Raw genomic sequence first — 19,664 nt, 5'->3', positions numbered from 1 at the left:
ATACATAATTTGACGTATATGGTTGTAAAGAGTACATGAAAAGAACTAGTGAGCAGAGTCTTCATAGATATGGCCACAAGAGCAAGATGATGTCGGAGATATAAATCTTTCATACTTGTGCGCATTAAGGTCACTACATTCAAGTTGGAGACGAGAATGTATGATTAGACAAAATCTGCTACCGAAATTTAAGTCAAAATGACTGTAGATATTAGAATCGTTCAAAATTACACGTTTGAATCTCGATAGGTGATGGTCAATTAGTGAATATGTTTTTATAGCCTGAAATGTTCATACATTCGAGCCTCAACATTTCCTTTAACTAAACACAGCATTGAATGTCAATTAGTGAACATGTTTTAATAGCCTGTTTTTATCCACACTTTTTGACAAGATTAATTAACAAAAGCTCTAGATTGTTTTGATAAGCATTATACCATACTTGTTGAGAAAATCTATGCATTTACGGCCTCACCTTTTGACAAGATTGATTAACAAAAGCACTAGATTGTTTTGATAAGTATTATACCATACTTGCTGACAAAAACTATGCATTTATGGCCAATAAACATTTTATACAAACATTTCATTTTATTCTTGTAATTCTTTACAAAAGCATTAATAACATGCAAATAATTGGTATTATAGTGTTGTTTATACATGAATATTACTTTTGCTCTTATCAGTTTATACTAATAGAAAATCTATCAGAAATATTACTATATAATATTATACGAAGTATATAATATGGAAGTTGACAAAAACTATGCATTTATGGCATATATTTAATCATTTTAAATACACTGGGGCATTTTGACTACCCCCCCTGGGGCAATTTGACCAAACCTGGGGCGATGTGACCAAAAATCTGGGGCATTTTGACCAAATTGGCTGGGGCGTTTTGTAGCTGGGGCGATTTGACTGGCACCCATTTAACAAACTTTCAGCACACAAAAGGGGGGGGGGGGGCGCACCCTGCACCAACCCACTCTGGATCCGCCTATGTTCGGTTTATCGGGAAAGATTATGTACACAGATGTTGGTCAAATGAAGCAGAGGTTATGAAAAAAAATGTACTGTTTATAGTAGTGCACCATATAGTATGTGCACGTTATACACAACAAACACAGAAATGTCAGGTCTCGATGATCGAGCTATGATATCGCGTCTCAAGAAGGCTGTAGGATGTAGAGACTTACAGACAGTGCAGCGACTGGTTAAAGGGGGTGTAGATGTGAACCAGAGATTTTGGGTGCCTTATGTTTTTTCATATGCATTTGTTTTACAGTCAAGCATTAGCTGAGTCTACATCGTGTGTTCTGTTTTCGATATACTGTTACGATGATTGCAGGGCGTGAGTGGGCTCTTGGGAGACTGCAGTTTCATGGCAACAGTGCAGTTCGACCTGGCAATTTATCTGGCGCAGATTATATGAATTAGTGTTAATTGCCGCTAATGTCCACGATCCGAAGGGTTAGTTGTTACCTGCTAATCAAAGATTTTTTGTGGTCCGGCAGTAAAGTGTTGACTAACTCATTTCTTAAACTAACTTCAAGATGGCACAGTGAGGTTAATCTTCCATGCAGCACAAATTCAAATCCAATAAAACTTTGCCTGGTAAAGTGTACTACTCCCATCTCTAATTGATTCAGGCAGATCTGATTCTTTTCGATATATCCTCCAGTTATTGGTTTGCAGATGCTTAAGAATTTACCACTGATCATATCAGCATGTGTCAAACATCTGTACCTAAAAATATAAACTTTATGAGAAAAACAAGCCATTGTCAAGTATTTACAAAGTCTCTGATGTCAAACTCCTTGTTTTAAAGGAGGAACTCACGATAAAAATGGGTATTTCTATGCATGTTTTGGAGACATATGATGTCAGAAACTATATATTCTGATGATACTATTGTTGTCCATGTTCACTGCATGAGAAATCCAGAAAAAATGGCCTCAGAAACCTATGTTGTCTGAAAACGTAAAATTTGATAATACCGTTACTTCCATGTTCACAGTGTCAGCTGATGAGAAATGTGCAGCACAGGTTTATAATAAGATCCTTTTTGCAACTAGAATATTTTCTATCTGCATTTCACACCTTAAGATATGATTCACACATCCACTCACCCATGCTGTTTAAGAATCAATGCTTATTAAATAATAATATAATAATAATGCATTTGTTTAAGCACCTAAATGCGCCAGTGCTGCTCAGTGGCGCTGTGCAGAGAAAGTGGAGAAACTAGTAGGTATCTAGAAGGAGATGAGTTTTTAGTTGGCTCCTAAATGTTTCCAGGGAAGATACTGATCTCAGTTCAACTGGCAGAGAGTTCCACAAAGCTGGGACAGCAGCACTGAAAGCTCTGTCTCCCATGGATGTTTTTGTTGCTGGCATTTTCAGGCTGACTCTTTTTTCAGACCTCAAGACACGAGTTGGATGATAAATTTCTATGTTGTCTTTGAGGTAAGCAGGTGAATTGATGTCATAGAGGGTTGAGTAGGTGATGCATATTACTTTGTACTGTATTCTCCTCTTTACTGGGAGCCAGTGCAGCGACCTCAGCACAGGGGTGATGTGTTCCTGACATTTTGTCCTGGTTATGATCCTGGCAGCTCTGTTTTGTACAAGCTGGAGATGTTGGATTGCTGCTGCTCTTGACACAAGGGAGTTACAGTAGTCTAGGCGTGAGATGACGTATGACTGTACTAAAAGTTTGGTTGTGTCAATGTTCAAATAGCGGCGGATTTTTCCTATTCGGTGGAGATGAAAGGTTGCTGATCTTGCTGCTGTTAAGGCTTGTGATTCTGGTGACATTGAAGAACGGAAAACAACACCAAGATTCTTCACCTGGGGCACAGGGCAGATAGACTGATCTCCAACTGTGAGACTACACTCGCCTATTTTGCGAAGCTGCTGCCTAGTTCCAATGATCATGAACTCAGATTTGTTGTTGTTGAGTTTAAGAAAGTTGTTTGTCATCCATATCTTGATATCCGCGATACAGCTCTCCATGACATCTTTTGCGTGTTCAACATTAGCTGGTGTAATTCCAATGTAGAGTTGGTTATCATCTGCATTTTATATTGTGACTTCGGATGATATTGCCTATTGGAAGAATGTACAGTAAAATCAAAATCGGACCAAGCACAGAGCCTTGTGGTACACCAAAGTTGGTTTCTCTGATGGATGAAGTTGCATTATGGACCTTGACTCTTATTGTTCTATTTGACAAGTAGGCCTGGAACCATTGTAGTGCTGTTCCTGTGATGCCAATAGTGTGCTCTAACCTCTGCAGTAGAATGGTGTAGTCCACGGTGTCGAAAGCCGCTGAAAGGTCAAGTAGTACTAGCAGCACAACCTCTTGCTTGTCCATATGAGTCAAGATGTCATTCTGAACTCTGAGAAGAGCTGTTTCAGTGCTGTGCTTTTCCTTGTAAGCTGACTGAAAAATTTCACCCTCTCATTCATGTGAATTTATGAACATAGCATCTTAAACCAGGAACAATGTTACCCAGTTCATTCTTTATCACTTAGGATTTTGTTGATTACAGAATGGGAAATGCAAACTGGTATCATGTTTCTTCAAAAGTGTTTGTAGATGTAGAACTAGAAGTCTTGTAACACCATGGCTAAACTTTGCAAGTGTCTTTTAGTACTTCGCCCCTTTCTGTTCATTTGTCTTACTATTTCAGCAAAACTAGGTTCATTGCCACTTACCGGTAGTATAAAAGTGTGGACGTAGCTCATTTGGTTTGCTTGTTGGTCACTAAGTCAAGTCTGACGTATTCTCACTTAAAACTGTTTGTTTGTGTGAGTGACATATAAGCTATGGTAGAGTTCATAATCACAGAAACTTGTAGTGCTGAATTCAATTGGAGCTCCAATAAATGCTATCTATAGTCCATGATGTTGTAACTTTTTATATATTCATTACACTTGTCTAACTTTACAAACCTGTTTGCAGTGATATTTCAGATGCCAGTTGCATTTTCTTTTGGAAGTGATAATTCTGCTGTTACCCCATTACTACTCATAAGAAACATTCATTTTGTAACCTAGGAAATTCGTGTATTCCTAAGGAATGAATAGGGTTTCCTACGATTAAGTTTGTTTGTTTTGATCATACACCAGAATTTACAAGGTGCCATGATGAAGTTGTTTTGAACATTGCAGCAACATTCAGCAATGAAAGCAACTCCAAGTCATAGCTAAGATATATATATATATAGTATTCCCAGAAATTGAGAAAGTTTTTTTGCAAATATCTAATATATACATGTATATAAACTATAGAGGTTTTTCTTAAATGAATATGTTGAGATATGATTCTCTTAAGTCTAAGTGTCTATTCAGTTCTTTGTGGGATCTCCTTGCCTTGATTTTCTCAATAATTTCTGGGAAAACTGTGTGTGTAACAAGTATCCCATCTGTTTCAGTATGGCAGTACATTGCTACTGGAAGCTGTGTCAGTGGGTTGTGTCTCAATTGTCCAAGCTCTCATCAAGGCTAAGGCAGAGGTACAAGCCACAAATGAGGTACACAAACTCATTGCTCTGTGTAGATACCATCATGAGTCCCCTTGCTTGCTGCAAATAATGTAGTTACACATTATTAGAATAACACATTTGTCAATGGTCCTCAAAGGGAAAGTTGTTTTTCACTTGTCAATGTCTTCAACACTGGACGTTTGGTTTCAGCTACTGGGCCCTGTGTGAACTGGGATTAGACAATATCCTTGGCACACATAGTACTACACTAACTGGACTGGGGTGATAGTCTCAATGGAAGACCCAGTGACTTGGTTGACTGTATGTCATACCCAAACAGTTGGTAGACCCAGTGACTTGGTTGACTGTAGGACATCATGCCCAGACAGTTGGTAGACCCAGTGACTTGGTTGACTGTAGGACATCAAACCCAAACAGTTGGTAGAGCCAGTGACTTGGTTGACTGTAGGACATCACGCCCAGACAGTTGGTAGACCCAGTGACTTGGTTGACTGTAGGACATCACACCCAGACAGTTGGTAGAGCCAGTGACTTGGTTGATTGTAGGACATACCCAGACAGTTGGTAGACCCAGTGACTTGGTTGATTGTAGGGCATCTCACCCAGACAGTTGGTAGACCCAGTGACTTGGTTGATTGTAGGACATCACACCCAGACAGTTGGTAGAGCCAGTGACTTGGTTGATTGTAGGGCATCTCACCCAGACAGTTGGTAGACCCAGTGACTTGGTTGACTGTAGGACATCACACCCAGACAGTTGGTAGACCCAGTGACTTGGTTGACTGTAGGACATCACACCCAGACAGTTGGTAGACCCAGTGACTTAGTTGACTGTAGGACATCTAACCCAGACAGTTGGTAGACCCAGTGACTTGGTTGACTGTAGGACATCACACCCAGACAGTTGGTAGACCCAGTGACTTGGTTGATTGTGGGACATACCGAGACAGTTGGTAGACCCAGTGACTTGGTTGATTGTAGGGCATCTCACCCAGACAGTTGGTAGACCCAGTGATTTGGTTGATTGTAGGACATCACATCCAGACAGTTGGTAGAGCCAGTGACTTGGTTGATTGTAGGGCATCTCACCCAGACAGTTGGTAGAGCCAGTGACTTGGTTGACTGTAGGACATCTAACCCAGACAGTTGGTAGAGCCAGTGACTTGGTTGACTGTAGGACATCACGCCCAGACAGTTGGTAGATCCAGTGACTTGGTTGATTATAGGACATCACTTCAGACAGTTGGTAGAGCCAGTGACTTGGTTGACTGTAGGACATCACACCCAGACAGTTGGTAGACCCAGTGACTTGGTTGACTGTAGGACATCACGCCCAGACAGTTGGTAGACCCAGTGACTTGGTTGACTGTAGGACATCACACCCAGACAGTTGGTAGACCCAGTGACTTGGTTGACTGTAGGACATCACTCCCAGACAGTTGGTAGACCCAGTGACTTGGTTGTCTGTAGGACAACTCACCCAGACAGTTGGTAGATCCAGTGACTTGGTTGACTGTAGGACATCACACCCAGACAGTTGGTAGACCCAGTGACTTGGTTGACTGTAGGACATCACGCCCAGACAGTTGGTAGACCCAGTGACTTGGTTGTCTGTAGGACAACTCACCCAGACAGTTGGTAGAGCCAGTGACTTGGTTGACTGTAGGACATCTAACCCAGACAGTTGGTAGACCCAGTGACTTGGTTGACTGTAGGACATCACACCCAGACAGTTGGTAGAGCCAGTGACTTGGTTGATTGTGGGACATACCGAGACAGTTGGTAGACCCAGTGACTTGGTTGATTGTAGGGCATCTCACCCAGACAGTTGGTAGACCCAGTGATTTGGTTGATTGTAGGACATCTAACCCAGACAGTTGGTAGAGCCAGTGACTTGGTTGACTGTAGGACATCATGCCCAGACAGTTGGTAGATCCAGTGACTTGGTTGATTATAGGACATCACGGCCAGACAGTTGGTAGAGCCAGTGACTTGGTTGACTGTAGGACATCACACCCAGACAGTTGGTAGACCCAGTGACTTGGTTGACTGTAGGACATCAAACCCAAACAGTTGGTAGAGCCAGTGACTTTGTTGACTGTAGGACATCACGCCCAGACAGTTGGTAGACCCAGTGACTTGGTTGACTGTAGGACATCACACCCAGACAGTTGGTAGAGCCAGTGACTTGGTTGATTGTAGGACATACCCAGACAGTTGGTAGACCCAGTGACTTGGTTGATTGTAGGGCATCTCACCCAGACAGTTGGTAGACCCAGTGACTTGGTTGATTGTAGGACATCACACCCAGACAGTTGGTAGAGCCAGTGACTTGGTTGATTGTAGGGACATCTCACCCAGACAGTTGGTAGACCCAGTGACTTGGTTGACTGTAGGACATCACACCCAGACAGTTGGTAGACCCAGTGACTTGGTTGACTGTAGGACATCACACCCAGACAGTTGGTAGACCCAGTGACTTAGTTGACTGTAGGACATCTAACCCAGACAGTTGGTAGACCCAGTGACTTGGTTGACTGTAGGACATCACACCCAGACAGTTGGTAGACCCAGTGACTTGGTTGATTGTGGGACATACCCAGACAGTTGGTAGACCCAGTGACTTGGTTGATTGTAGGGCATCTCACCCAGACAGTTGGTAGACCCAGTGATTTGGTTGATTGTAGGACATCACATCCAGACAGTTGGTAGAGCCAGTGACTTGGTTGATTGTAGGGCATCTCACCCAGACAGTTGGTAGAGCCAGTGACTTGGTTGACTGTAGGACATCTAACCCAGACAGTTGGTAGAGCCAGTGACTTGGTTGACTGTAGGACATCACGCCCAGACAGTTGGTAGATCCAGTGACTTGGTTGATTATAGGACATCACGCCCAGACAGTTGGTAGAGCCAGTGACTTGGTTGACTGTAGGACATCACACCCAGACAGTTGGTAGACCCAGTGACTTGGTTGACTGTAGGACATCACGCCCAGACAGTTGGTAGACCCAGTGACTTGGTTGACTGTAGGACATCACACCCAGACAGTTGGTAGACCCAGTGACTTGGTTGACTGTAGGACATCACTCCCAGACAGTTGGTAGACCCAGTGACTTGGTTGTCTGTAGGACAACTCACCCAGACAGTTGGTAGATCCAGTGACTTGGTTGACTGTAGGACATCACGCCCAGACAGTTGGTAGACCCAGTGACTTGGTTGACTGTAGGACATCACGCCCAGACAGTTGGTAGACCCAGTGACTTGGTTGTCTGTAGGACAACTCACCCAGACAGTTGGTAGAGCCAGTGACTTGGTTGACTGTAGGACATCTAACCCAGACAGTTGGTAGACCCAGTGACTTGGTTGACTGTAGGACATCACACCCAGACAGTTGGTAGAGCCAGTGACTTGGTTGATTGTGGGACATACCCAGACAGTTGGTAGACCCAGTGACTTGGTTGATTGTAGGGCATCTCACCCAGACAGTTGGTAGACCCAGTGATTTGGTTGATTGTAGGACATCTAACCCAGACAGTTGGTAGAGCCAGTGACTTGGTTGACTGTAGGACATCATGCCCAGACAGTTGGTAGATCCAGTGACTTGGTTGATTATAGGACATCACGCCCAGACAGTTGGTAGAGCCAGTGACTTGGTTGACTGTAGGACATCACACCCAGACAGTTGGTAGACCCAGTGACTTGGTTGACTGTAGGACATCACGCCCAGACAGTTGGTAGACCCAGTGACTTGGTTGACTGTAGGACAACTCACTCAGACAGTTGGTAGACCCAGTGACTTGGTTAACTGTAGGACATCACTCCCAGACAGTTGGTAGACCCAGTGACTGGGTTGACTGTAGGACATCACACCCAGACAGTTGGTAGACCCAGTGACTTGGTTGATTGTAGGACATCTCACCCAGACAGTTGGTAGACCCAGTGACTTGGTTGACTGTAGGACATCACGCCCAGACAGTTGGTAGACCCAGTGACTTGGTTGTCTGTAGGACAACTCACCCAGACAGTTGGTAGACCCAGTGACTTGGTTGACTGTAGGACATCTAACCCAGACAGTTGGTAGAGCCAGTGACTTGGTTGACTGTAGGTCATCACGCCCAGACAGTTGGTAGACCCAGTGACTTGGTTGATTGTAGGACATCACACCCAGACAGTTGGTAGACCCAGTGACTTGGTTGACTGTAGGACATCACACCCAAACAGTTGATAGAGCCAGTGACTTGGTTGACTGTAGGACATCACGCCCAGACAGTTGGTAGACCCAGTGACTTGGTTGACTGTAGGACATCACACCCAGACAGTTGGTAGAGCCAGTGACTTGGTTGATTGTAGGGCATCTCACCCAGACAGTTGGTAGACCCAGTGACTTGGTTGATTGTAGGGCATCTCACCCAGACAGTTGGTAGAGCCAGTGACTTGGTTGACTGTAGGACATCACGCCCAGACAGTTGGTAGACCCAGTGACTTGGTTGACTGTAGGACATCACGCCCAGACAGTTGGTAGAGCCAGTGACTTGGTTGACTGTAGGACATCACACCCAGACAGTTGATAGACCCAGTGACTTGGTTGACTGTATGTCATACCCAAACAGTTGGTAGACCCAGTGACTTGGTTGACTGTATGTCATACCCAAACAGTTGGTAGACCCAGTGACTTAGTTGATTGTAGGACATCTCACCTAGACAGTTGGTAGAGCCAGTGACTTGGTTGATTGTAGGACATACCCAGACAGTTGGTAGAGCCAGTGACTTGGTTGACTGTATGTCATACCCAAACAGTTGGTAGACCCAGTGACTTGGTTGACTGTAGGACATACCCAGACAGTTGGTAGAGCCAGTGACTTGGTTGACTGTATGTCATACCCAAACAGTTGGTAGACCCAGTGACTTGGTTGACTGTAGGACATACCCAAACAGTTGGTAGACCCAGTGACTTGGTTGACTGTAGGATATCTCACCCAGACAGTTGGTAGAGCCAGTGACTTGGTTGATTGTAGGACATACCCAGACAGTTGGTAGACCCAGTGACTTGGTTGACTGTATGTCATACCCAAACAGTTGGTAGACCCAGTGACTTGGTTGACTGTAGGACATACCCAGACAGTTGGTAGACCCAGTGACTTGGTTGACTGTAGGACATCTCACCCAGACAGTTGGTAGACCCAGTGACTTGGTTGATTGTAGGACATCACACCCAGATAGTTGGTAGACCCAGTGACTTGGTTGACTGTAGGACATCTCACCCAGACAGTTGGTAGACCCAGTGACTTGGTTGATTGTAGGACATCTCACCCAGACAGTTGGTAGAGCCAGTGACTTGGTTGATTGTAGGGCATCTCACCCAGACAGTTGGTAGAGCCAGTGACTTGGTTGACTGTAGGACATCACACCCAGACAGTTGGTAGACCCAGTGACTTGGTTGATTGTAGGACATCTCACCCAGACAGTTGGTAGACCCAGTGACTTGGTTGACTGTAGGACATACCCAGACAGTTGGTAGAGCCAGTGACTTGGTTGACTGTAGGACATCTTCCCCAGACAGTTGGTAGAACCAGTGACTTGGTTGATTGTAGGACATACCCAGATAGTTGGTAGAGCCATTGACTTGGTTGATTGTAGGACAGTTGGTAGAGCCAGTTTAATTCACCCAGTTCTTCACTGAAGAAAATACAAGGGAGTGAAGTCAGAAACATTGTTTATATGGTATTATATTTGCTAGGATGGCCGAACAGCACTTCATATAGCAGCAAGAGCCGGCTTCACAGACATAGTCATCCATCTGTTAAAAGCTGGAGCTAGAATAGATGCTCGCATATTGGTAAGGAACACAGTACATTCACTTTGCATAAGAAGCTGAAACAACTGATTTTTTCATGTCGCTATTGTTATCTTGCTTGTTGGTTGTTCAACACACAACTCTCCGTTTGCAGGTGTTCTGTGTGGTTTGTGTAATATGAAATCTAGTTAATTAGTAATGATTGAAAGAACTTACTTATTCTAAAAACTAAACTGAACTGTGATTTAGACTGTAGTTAAAGCAATTGATTTGAAATAATGTTTCATAAAAAGGATTCATGAATAAGTAGGCAAATACAAAGAGATGTAGTTGGAAACTTGAGACATTTTCCTTCTGCATGTATTGAGGCACTTTGAGACATGTATTGATATGTATGTTGAGACATGTATTGAGGCACTTTGAGACATGTATTGAGACACTTTGAGACATGTATCGAGGCATGTATTGATATGTATGTTGAGACGTGTTGAGACATGTATGGAGACACTTTGAGACATGTATTGAGACACTTTGAGACATGTATCGAGGCATGTATTGATATGTATGTTGAGACGTGTTGAGACATGTATGGAGACACTTTGAGACATGTATTGAGACACTTTGAGACATGTATCGAGGCATGTATTGATATGTATGTTGAGACGTGTTGAGACATGTATGGAGACACTTTGAGACATGTATTGAGACACCTTGAGACATGTATCGAGGCATGTATTGATATGTATGTTGAGACGTGTTGAGACATGTATGGAGACACTTTGAGACATGTATTGAGGCACTTTGAGACATGTATTGAGACATGTATTGATATGTATGTTGAGACATGTATTGAGACACTTTGAGAGATGTATTGAGACACTTTGAGACATGTATCGAGGCATGTATTGAGGCACTTTGAGACATGTATTGAGACATGTATTGATATGTATGTTGAGACGTGTTGATACATGTATGGAGACACTTTGAGACATGTATTGAGGCACTTTGAGACATGTATTGAGACATGTATTGATATGTATGTTGAGACGTGTTGATACATGTATGGAGACACTTTGAGACATGTATTGAGGCACTTTGAGACATGTATTGAGACATGTATTGATATGTATGTTGAGACGTGTTGATACATGTATGGAGACACTTTGAGACATGTATTGAGGCACTTTGAGACATGTATTGAGACATGTATTGATATGTATGTTGAGACGATGTTGATACATGTATGGAGACACTTTGAGACATGTATTGAGGCACTTTGAGACATGTATTGAGACATGTATTGATATGTATGTTGAGACATGTATTGAGACACTTTGAGAGATGTATGGAGACACTTTGAGACATGTATTGAGGCACTTTGAGACATGTATTGAGACATGTATTGATATGTATGTTGAGACATGTATGGAGACACTTTGAGAGATGTATGGAGACACTTTGAGACATGTATTGAGACATGTATTGATATGTATGTTGAGACATGTATTGAGACACTTTGAGAGATGTATGGAGACACTTTGAGACATGTATTGAGGCACTTTGAGACATGTATTGAGACATGTATTGATATGTATGTTGAGACATGTATGGAGACACTTTGAGAGATGTATGGAGACACTTTGAGACATGTATTGAGACATGTATTGATATGTATGTTGAGACATGTTGAGACATGTATGGAGACACTTTGAGACATGTATTGATATGTATGTTGAGACCTGTTGAGACATGTATGGAGACACTTTGAGACATATATTGAGACATGTATTGAGACATGTATTGATATGTATGTTGAGACGTGTTGAGACATGTATGGAGACACTTTGAGACATGTATTGAGGCACTTTGAGACATGTATTGAGACATGTATTGATATGTATGTTGAGACGTGTTGAGACATGTATGGAGACACTTTGAGACATGTATTGAGGCACTTTGAGACATGTATTGAGACATGTATTGATATGTATGTTGAGACGTGTTGATACATGTATGGAGACACTTTGAGACATGTATTGAGGCACTTTGAGACATGTATTGAGACATGTATTGATATGTATGTTGAGACGTGTTGATACATGTATGGAGACACTTTGAGACATGTATTGAGGCACTTTGAGACATGTATTGAGACATGTATTGATATGTATGTTGAGACATGTATTGAGACACTTTGAGAGATGTATGGAGACACTTTGAGACATGTATTGAGGCACTTTGAGACATGTATTGAGACATGTATTGATATGTATGTTGAGACATGTATTGAGACACTTTGAGAGATGTATGGAGACACTTTGAGACATGTATTGAGACATGTATTGATATGTATGTTGAGACATGTATGGAGACACTTTGAGACATGTATTGAGGCACTTTGAGACATGTATTGAGACATGTATTGATATGTATGTTGAGACATGTATGGAGACACTTTGAGAGATGTATGGAGACACTTTGAGACATGTATTGAGACATGTATTGATATGTATGTTGAGACATGTATGGAGACACTTTGAGAGATGTATGGAGACACTTTGAGACATGTATTGATGTGTAAGTTGAGACACTTTGAGAAGTACTGAGACACTTTGAGACATGTATTGATATACATGTTGGTGTTGAGAAGTGTATTGAGCCATGTTGAAACATACTGCTACTGATTTATTCACTTGTTTACACCTGTTGTAAGTAGTGAAAAAAGATGAAATCACACAAATCACACCATGCATACTGAGACATTTGTTGAAGTGACAGTATTGTCTGCAGGATGGGGACACCAGCCTCCACCTTGCTGTGTGGCGGGAGCATGAAGAGGTGGTCCGCCAGCTGCTAGCAGCTGGTGCCAAGGTCAACATACAGAGCAAGGTCAGTCTGGATGCATGTTAGTGGGATGTACACTATGTACAATGAAGAGTATTTCCTTTTATTTTCTACAAAAGGATATTAATGATAGATCTAATCTCCTAGATATATGTGGGTATTGTATTATTGTTCAGTTACTCATTTTGTCCTTGCATACACATTTGATAAAAGGTTTAGCAGCAGATGATTTGGGTAATGTGCTGGCCATGAGCTGTGTTTGGAACAGTACTTGACTGAGACTTGAAGGTATGAAGGCATGTTATTTGTAGGTAGACCCTTGCTGACATGAGGAGGACGTTCTCCTTCCAGTAATGTAAGTGTTCCTGGCAGTATTTGAAAACTTGTCTGTCATTTCCTAGTTAAAGTGGTGTGCAAGAGAAGGTTCAGTTTACTCAAGTTGTCAGCATTGTTACCTTTGAAATTAGTCTCTGGAAACTGTTGACATTTGGTTGTGGTATGAATGTCAGGTGAAAATATTCCCCTCACAACCAGTTCACAACTGCAAAATGAAATGTTCAAGAGGGTCAGGAACTGCAACTTTCTCTGTTTGCAAACTTTTATGTTTTGCTTACATTTTGTAAGGGGTATGTTTTGATTTGCAATACCTCAATAACTTGATCAATGTTGTACCATCTGGGGTTGCTATTTTTGTCTCATGATTAAAGATGTTTTCCTCTTTCATGTCTGTAGGATGGATGGACCCCACTGAGATGGGCAGCAAAGCTAAACCATATGGGCATAGCTAAACTGCTGGTTGAACATGGGGCTGCAATCAACTACAAAGCCAAGGTTTGCTTGAGACTGGAACAATCTAATTGTTTGACTGACATTCTACAAGTTGCTGAGTCAGTAATAAAGCACACAACTTTATGGATAACAACTCCTTGTATATCGCACAGAGCCACATTTCGATGTAGGAATCTTTTAGCTTGAAATCGTTGTAAGAATCTATGCCGAAACATTGCTCTGTGCAATAAACAAGAAGTTGTTATCCATAAAGTTGTATGTTTATTATAGAACAATCTAAGGCCAGTCATACTGTTGCTATACTGTAATCATGGTAATGTATGACATACCGAGGCCAGGATTAAACACTGAAGTGTTGATTGGCCAGGAACTGATATATACATGGTATTGTTGTAGTATAATACAGACTAGAACAGGCTAAGGCGAATCATACAATTATATACTTTTCAGTTTGCTGTACCCCCATGTATAGTGTAATAAAGTGCAGTTTTGCCCTGAACTGTTATCGTTAATGCTTGAGGACGCTTGTGTCTGAGTGAGTGAGTGAGTTTTGCTTTACGCCGCACTCAGCTATATTCCAGCTATATGGCGGCAGTCTGTAAATAATCGAGTCTGGACCAGACAATCCAGTGATCAACAGCATGAACATTGATCTGCGCAATTGGGATCCGATGACATGTGTCAACCAAGTCAGCGAGTCTGACCACCCGATCCCGTTAGTCACCTCTTGCGACAAGCATGGGTTACTGAAGATCAATATTCTAACCCGGACATTCACGGGTCTTTAGGGTTATAATATTTCAGGGCAAAAGTGTACTTATTACACTGTACATAGGGGTTCAGTGAACTGTATTTCTTTTCTAAGATGCCAAATTTAATACTTACCGACAATTAATCAGAAAACAAGGAGAAAGGCGACAATGTCTGTGACCTTAATTAACACTCCTTGTTCAAGGTTAACTGATGTGCTGTTACATTCATGTGTCTGCCATCCTACCTTAAGACACATGTTACCAAGAAAAGATTGAAAGTTTGAATACTGTTTACGATCGATCGGGTTAAATATATTTTCTTATTTATTTTAATTAAAACTGAGATTATTGTAAACCATATGGTGCAATATGAATGTTACATTGTAATTGGGAGTGGAGCTCAGACATTTCTTCCGTCCAAACAGTTGACCGTAATGTTTCCACCAGTGATGTTATAATTGTTAACTGATTGAAGCAACTGCAAACCAACAAACAGGGTGCTACTGAGTGATGTGTACTGTAGGAGACTGTACAAGGCAATGACATCGGTTACCAAGGGTATGTTTGATTACGAGGGGGCAGACTAGAATGGCATATTGATGGTAATACAGTGTGATGTGATAGAAAAAGTGTACTTTATCGCTTATCAGCACCTTGGATCTTTTAGGGAAGCATCTTGGAATATAAGGTATGCCAGGCCAAGGCCAGGGTTAACTACTGTGGTGTAGATTGGCCAGGGCCTGAATCATGCATGCTGTTGTTGAATCATGCAGACTAGAACAGTGTAAGGCCAGTCATACTTTTTCTTTACTGTAAGGTATGACTTGCCAGGACCTTGGGTTGAATAATGTTGGTTTGTAACACTTGTTTTCAGACCGGGGAAACTCCACTTTATGAAACTCTGCTGCAGTGTCACTTTGAGATGGCCAGGTACCTGATTGTGGAGGGGGCTGATGTCAACCTGGGCTCACAGGTACGCTGTCTCATATAGCTGGAATATTGCTGAGTGCAGCGTAAAACTAAACTCACTCACTCGCCCATCAACATACATGGATTGGAAGACAACCTCACAGGATATTATTGAGGGAACATGTTTTGGTTTAATGCTTCTCTCAATAAAGTATTATTTTATGGCCCCGGCCGCGTCATACCAAAAGACGTTAAAATATGGTACTTGTTGGTTCCTGCCTGGAGCTCGGCATTAATGGGTACAACAAGGACTGGTCGGCTCGGAGTCAGTATAATGTGTCGGAGTGAGATATTCATGCTTCACTGTGGCATGGTATCTCAGTGGGCTAGCACTATAAAACCAGCTTAAGTCTGGGCTAGTACAAGCAGCTGCACATACACACACATGCACGTCGTCATATGAGTGAAATATTCTCAAGCATGGCGTTAAACCCAATTTCACCTCACCTCACCTTATGGCCTATCAGCTTGAAGCCGAACCCAACATAGAAAGCAGGTTTCGGGCATCCATTATAGGCACAACTCTGCTCAGCAAATTGCAGTGCTTTAGATGATGACCACCTGCCCTGTACCAAGGTATTAGTAGTCTGTTCTATTTTACCGGTTTAGGACTGGGAAAACTCAAATTTCAGTTGGTATATTTTGTTAATTTCCTATGTGACTTACAGGAAGCCATAGTGAAGGTCATAAGTCAAGCTGTTCCACATCTCTGTTTGACAATTATTGATCATTTGTGTTTTCAGAAATCCAGTTTTCCACATTTGATTGCAAAGTGCAAACATTTTCACAGTCATGGCAAGAAGTATTTGGACATGTTGACAGTTGCTGGGTATAACATCCACAAGGACAGATTGTTGAATGCTGGGACAGTGGTGCCCAAGTTGGCCAGTAACCTGGACCAGGAGATGTTCCAACACTGGCTGCAGTCTAGTCGGGAGACTGTACCGAGTCTCATGTGTTTGTGTCGGACACGTGTTCGCCGCAGAATTGGATACTGTGTGCAGGGCAGGAGTATCCGCTCATCATTAAAGGAAACACCACTACCACGTATTCTAGTCGATTACCTTCTTTTACAGGATGACATCAATGAAATTGAAGATACTTGTGGATGATACCAATTATTTTAGTTTTACCAGTTACATTTTTTACATATTTATCAGCATGTTTAATGTATTATAAACAGTGGGTGGCTCTGTTTCTATTATTTGTTCATGCACCAATGAAGATCCGGGTTAGAATTGATCTTCAGTAACCCATGCTTATTGTATGGCAACTAACGGGATTGGGTGGTCAGGCTCGCTGACTTGGTTGACACATGTCATCGTATCCTAATTGCGTAGGTTGATGCTCATGCTGTTGATCACTGGATTGTCTGGTCCAGACTCGATTATTTACAGACTGCCGCCATATAGGAGCTGGAATATAGCTGAGTGCGGTGTAAAGCAAAACTCACTCACTCACTATTTGTTCATTTCCCGAGAATGGATTCACATTTTAATTAAGTGACCAAGCATATTTTTATCACCAAGCTTACACTTGTTCTCCCTCTTTTCAGATCTGTTATATAAAGGTTTTTATGATATTTTTAAAACGCCAGTAAAAACAATACTGTAAAATAACTCTCTCTTGTTTCCTCACCAAACCCAAAAATCTGATCTTAACATTATCTACCACTGACTCACATGTTAAACTCTATTCACTCTCAATGTTTTATGTTGACTGAATCTGAGTGACGGTTGCACTCAAGTTGCACCACTGCAGGTGGACTGCTGATGAAGCAACTTTTGATCCCTATGATGGACCGGCAGAACCTACACCTGCTCCGGGGAAGGTGTGTTAAGCTTCATGCTTATAATGGTATATGTTGGTACCAGCGTTCGTGTAAAATGTTCGATCATATTAGGTACCTTCTGACAGCAAGTACCGATCTTTAAAGAAGCGGCTGTAAAATGAAAGGATAATCGTGTGATGCAGCTGTATCCGAGAGACGGGTGTGACTTGTCTGAAGAAATGTCGTGAATATATTGCAGCCATTGTAAACCAGATACATTTATAAACATGTCATAATTGTCTGAGTAAACGTACATTGGGATGAAATATGGGTATTACAGACAATTCCAGACCAACTGTTTAAGGATTAATGACAACAGAAAGTGGTCAAAACATTGATACGAAAGTAAGTTTATTGCTTAGGACCTCACTCTGCAACATTTCCGCAAAATGAGTTAGTACCAGACAGTCTAGTGATTGACAGCATGTGCATCGAGGTACCACGCTGGACATTACATAAAATATAGGCATACCATATCCATGTTCTTCGTGGTATTGGTAACATTAGCTTTATCAGCGAATACCGTTATGTAATATGGGTATTTTGGAAGGGTTATCTTAGCGAGACGATTGTGATTTCAAAAGAGAACAGGGGAAGACCCTAACTCTGGGTGTGTGCTGAATATATTTGAAAATGAAAGTAGATGACATGCCAAGAAGCTGCTGTTCTTGTGAAAGTATTCTAGAACTATACTCCGTGCTTAGGGCCAGTTCATAATTCATGGCTGGGGGGTGGGGTGGGGGCACAATGTAAATGACCCCCTACAATATATATACAAAGTAAGTCACCTGCTTGCATGTCATGTACAAAATTACTGACCCACCAACACATGTGTACAAAGTTCACCCCCCGCCCCCAACCCACGTCACCTTATATCGAGTTAACCGCACTATAGGACGTTCAATGGACTACAACCATCTCCTCCCTGACCCCTGCCCGAAGATCGTGTACACGTGCCTCGACTGTGGTGACAAAGAAAATCACGTGACTTTAACAACGCTGGTTTTCGGAAAGAGAAATAAAACTTGAGTAAAGTGCTGCATCTATTGATATGCCCTGATGTAATAACATCTTGTGGTTTTACAGGCACAGACTGTGACTTGCACTACAGGGAATCCAAGAAGTACGTGACTTGTCCCGTCAATCAAGCACTTGAACCCGACAGCACAACCCAAATATACATAGGAAAAGTAAACGTTTTGACATGACAAATCAGTAAAAACTATCGCCGGGATATTGCTGAGTGCGACGTTAAACATTAAACAAACAAAACAAAGTATAAACTAAATTACTCCACGTACATGTAGTATGGTTCATACGAGAGATATTTTCCTTCGACACTAATTGAATCTGGTTTCAGTTGTAATTTAATTAAATGTACATATGTATCAGCGTCCCCATCGTTTACCAAAAGTGGATAATATTATTTTAGTGTCAGACATTTCTTGTGCGCGATATTGTTCCATATTGCTATAATTATCAAAAATAATATCCGTATTGCCGTGCTTTGTTAGTGACAATGTCTGCGAACGCTTTTCTCCGCGTTCGTCTCGCATAACAAGGTGTTTACAGGTTGATTAAATCTGTTTTTCACATTTGCACTTGCGAATATTCATCTGGTGCGGACATTGCTTGACACATACTCGTCTTCAGTCGGTGGTTTGGTTCGTGTGAGTGCGAATAATGAAGGGCACGCCTATAAATATGTCTCCAAGTAGCCGGTAAGGGACCAGTTATGGCTGGGAGGTGTATATGTGTGTGCGTGCGTGTGTGTGAGAGAGAGAGAGGGAGGAGATTTTTTTATAGAGAAGCATTTACACTAATGTGAATGACCTTTCCTAAAATAAAATCAATGACCCCCCGTACAAATATTGATGACTCTCCCCGAGAACAATATGGGTGACCCCCCTCTCTCTCTCTCTCTCTCTCTCTCTCTCTCTCTCTCTCTCTCTCTCTCTCTCTCGCACGTACACACTAGCACGGAATGGACATTATAGCTGTAGATGTTTAGGGGCGTGTGTCAGTGATTTCTCAGTGAGTTAATTTCAGATAATAAATGCACATAGTTGCATCACAGAGGGTACAGGAATAATCAACATACAAACATCTCCCATTAACACTATGACGGACGACCTCGGACATACACACTAACATGTCACAGAAACACAATG

General features: G+C 42.0%; 1 protein-coding gene across 4 annotated transcripts; it reads left to right on the top strand.

Annotated features, from left to right (window-relative positions):
- Positions 1-1,116: 1,116 nt before the first annotated feature.
- Positions 1,117-17,279, top strand: LOC124253237 (ankyrin repeat and SOCS box protein 16-like). 4 transcript variants are annotated; one of them, XM_046686978.1, is made up of 8 exons: positions 1,136-1,473; positions 2,302-2,469; positions 4,443-4,541; positions 10,252-10,350; positions 13,099-13,197; positions 13,885-13,983; positions 15,568-15,666; positions 16,406-17,279. In XM_046686978.1, exons 2-8 carry the CDS (start codon positions 2,443-2,445, stop codon positions 16,772-16,774), a joined length of 891 nt encoding a protein of 296 aa, XP_046542934.1. In that variant the 5' UTR covers positions 1,136-1,473; positions 2,302-2,442; the 3' UTR covers positions 16,775-17,279. The 4 variants fall into 4 exon arrangements, with proteins under 4 accessions (XP_046542933.1, XP_046542934.1, XP_046542936.1 ...); XM_046686979.1 differs by having other exon boundaries at positions 1,191-1,252; XM_046686977.1 differs by lacking the exon at positions 2,302-2,469 and having other exon boundaries at positions 1,117-1,252.
- The last annotated feature ends 2,385 nt before the right edge of the window (positions 17,280-19,664 follow it).

Source organism: Haliotis rubra, unplaced genomic scaffold, assembly GCF_003918875.1.
Source record: "Haliotis rubra isolate DU_JTF1 unplaced genomic scaffold, ASM391887v1 Scf536, whole genome shotgun sequence".
Taxonomy (NCBI): domain Eukaryota; kingdom Metazoa; phylum Mollusca; class Gastropoda; order Lepetellida; family Haliotidae; genus Haliotis; species Haliotis rubra.
Note: the sequence above shows the minus strand (reverse complement) of the source record. Positions and strands in the feature narration are given on the sequence as shown.

Excerpts from the sequence above, each read along its gene's own strand:
- LOC124253237 (XM_046686977.1), top strand. The coding sequence starts at position 1,133 with ATGTCAGGTCTCGATGATCGAGCTATGATATCGCGTCTCAAGAAGGCT. Across the intron at positions 1,253-4,442 it reads ATGTGAACCAGAGATTTTGG|TATGGCAGTACATTGCTACT; the intron begins GTGCCTTATGTT and ends CATCTGTTTCAG. Across the intron at positions 13,984-15,567 it reads CAATCAACTACAAAGCCAAG|ACCGGGGAAACTCCACTTTA; the intron begins GTTTGCTTGAGA and ends ACTTGTTTTCAG.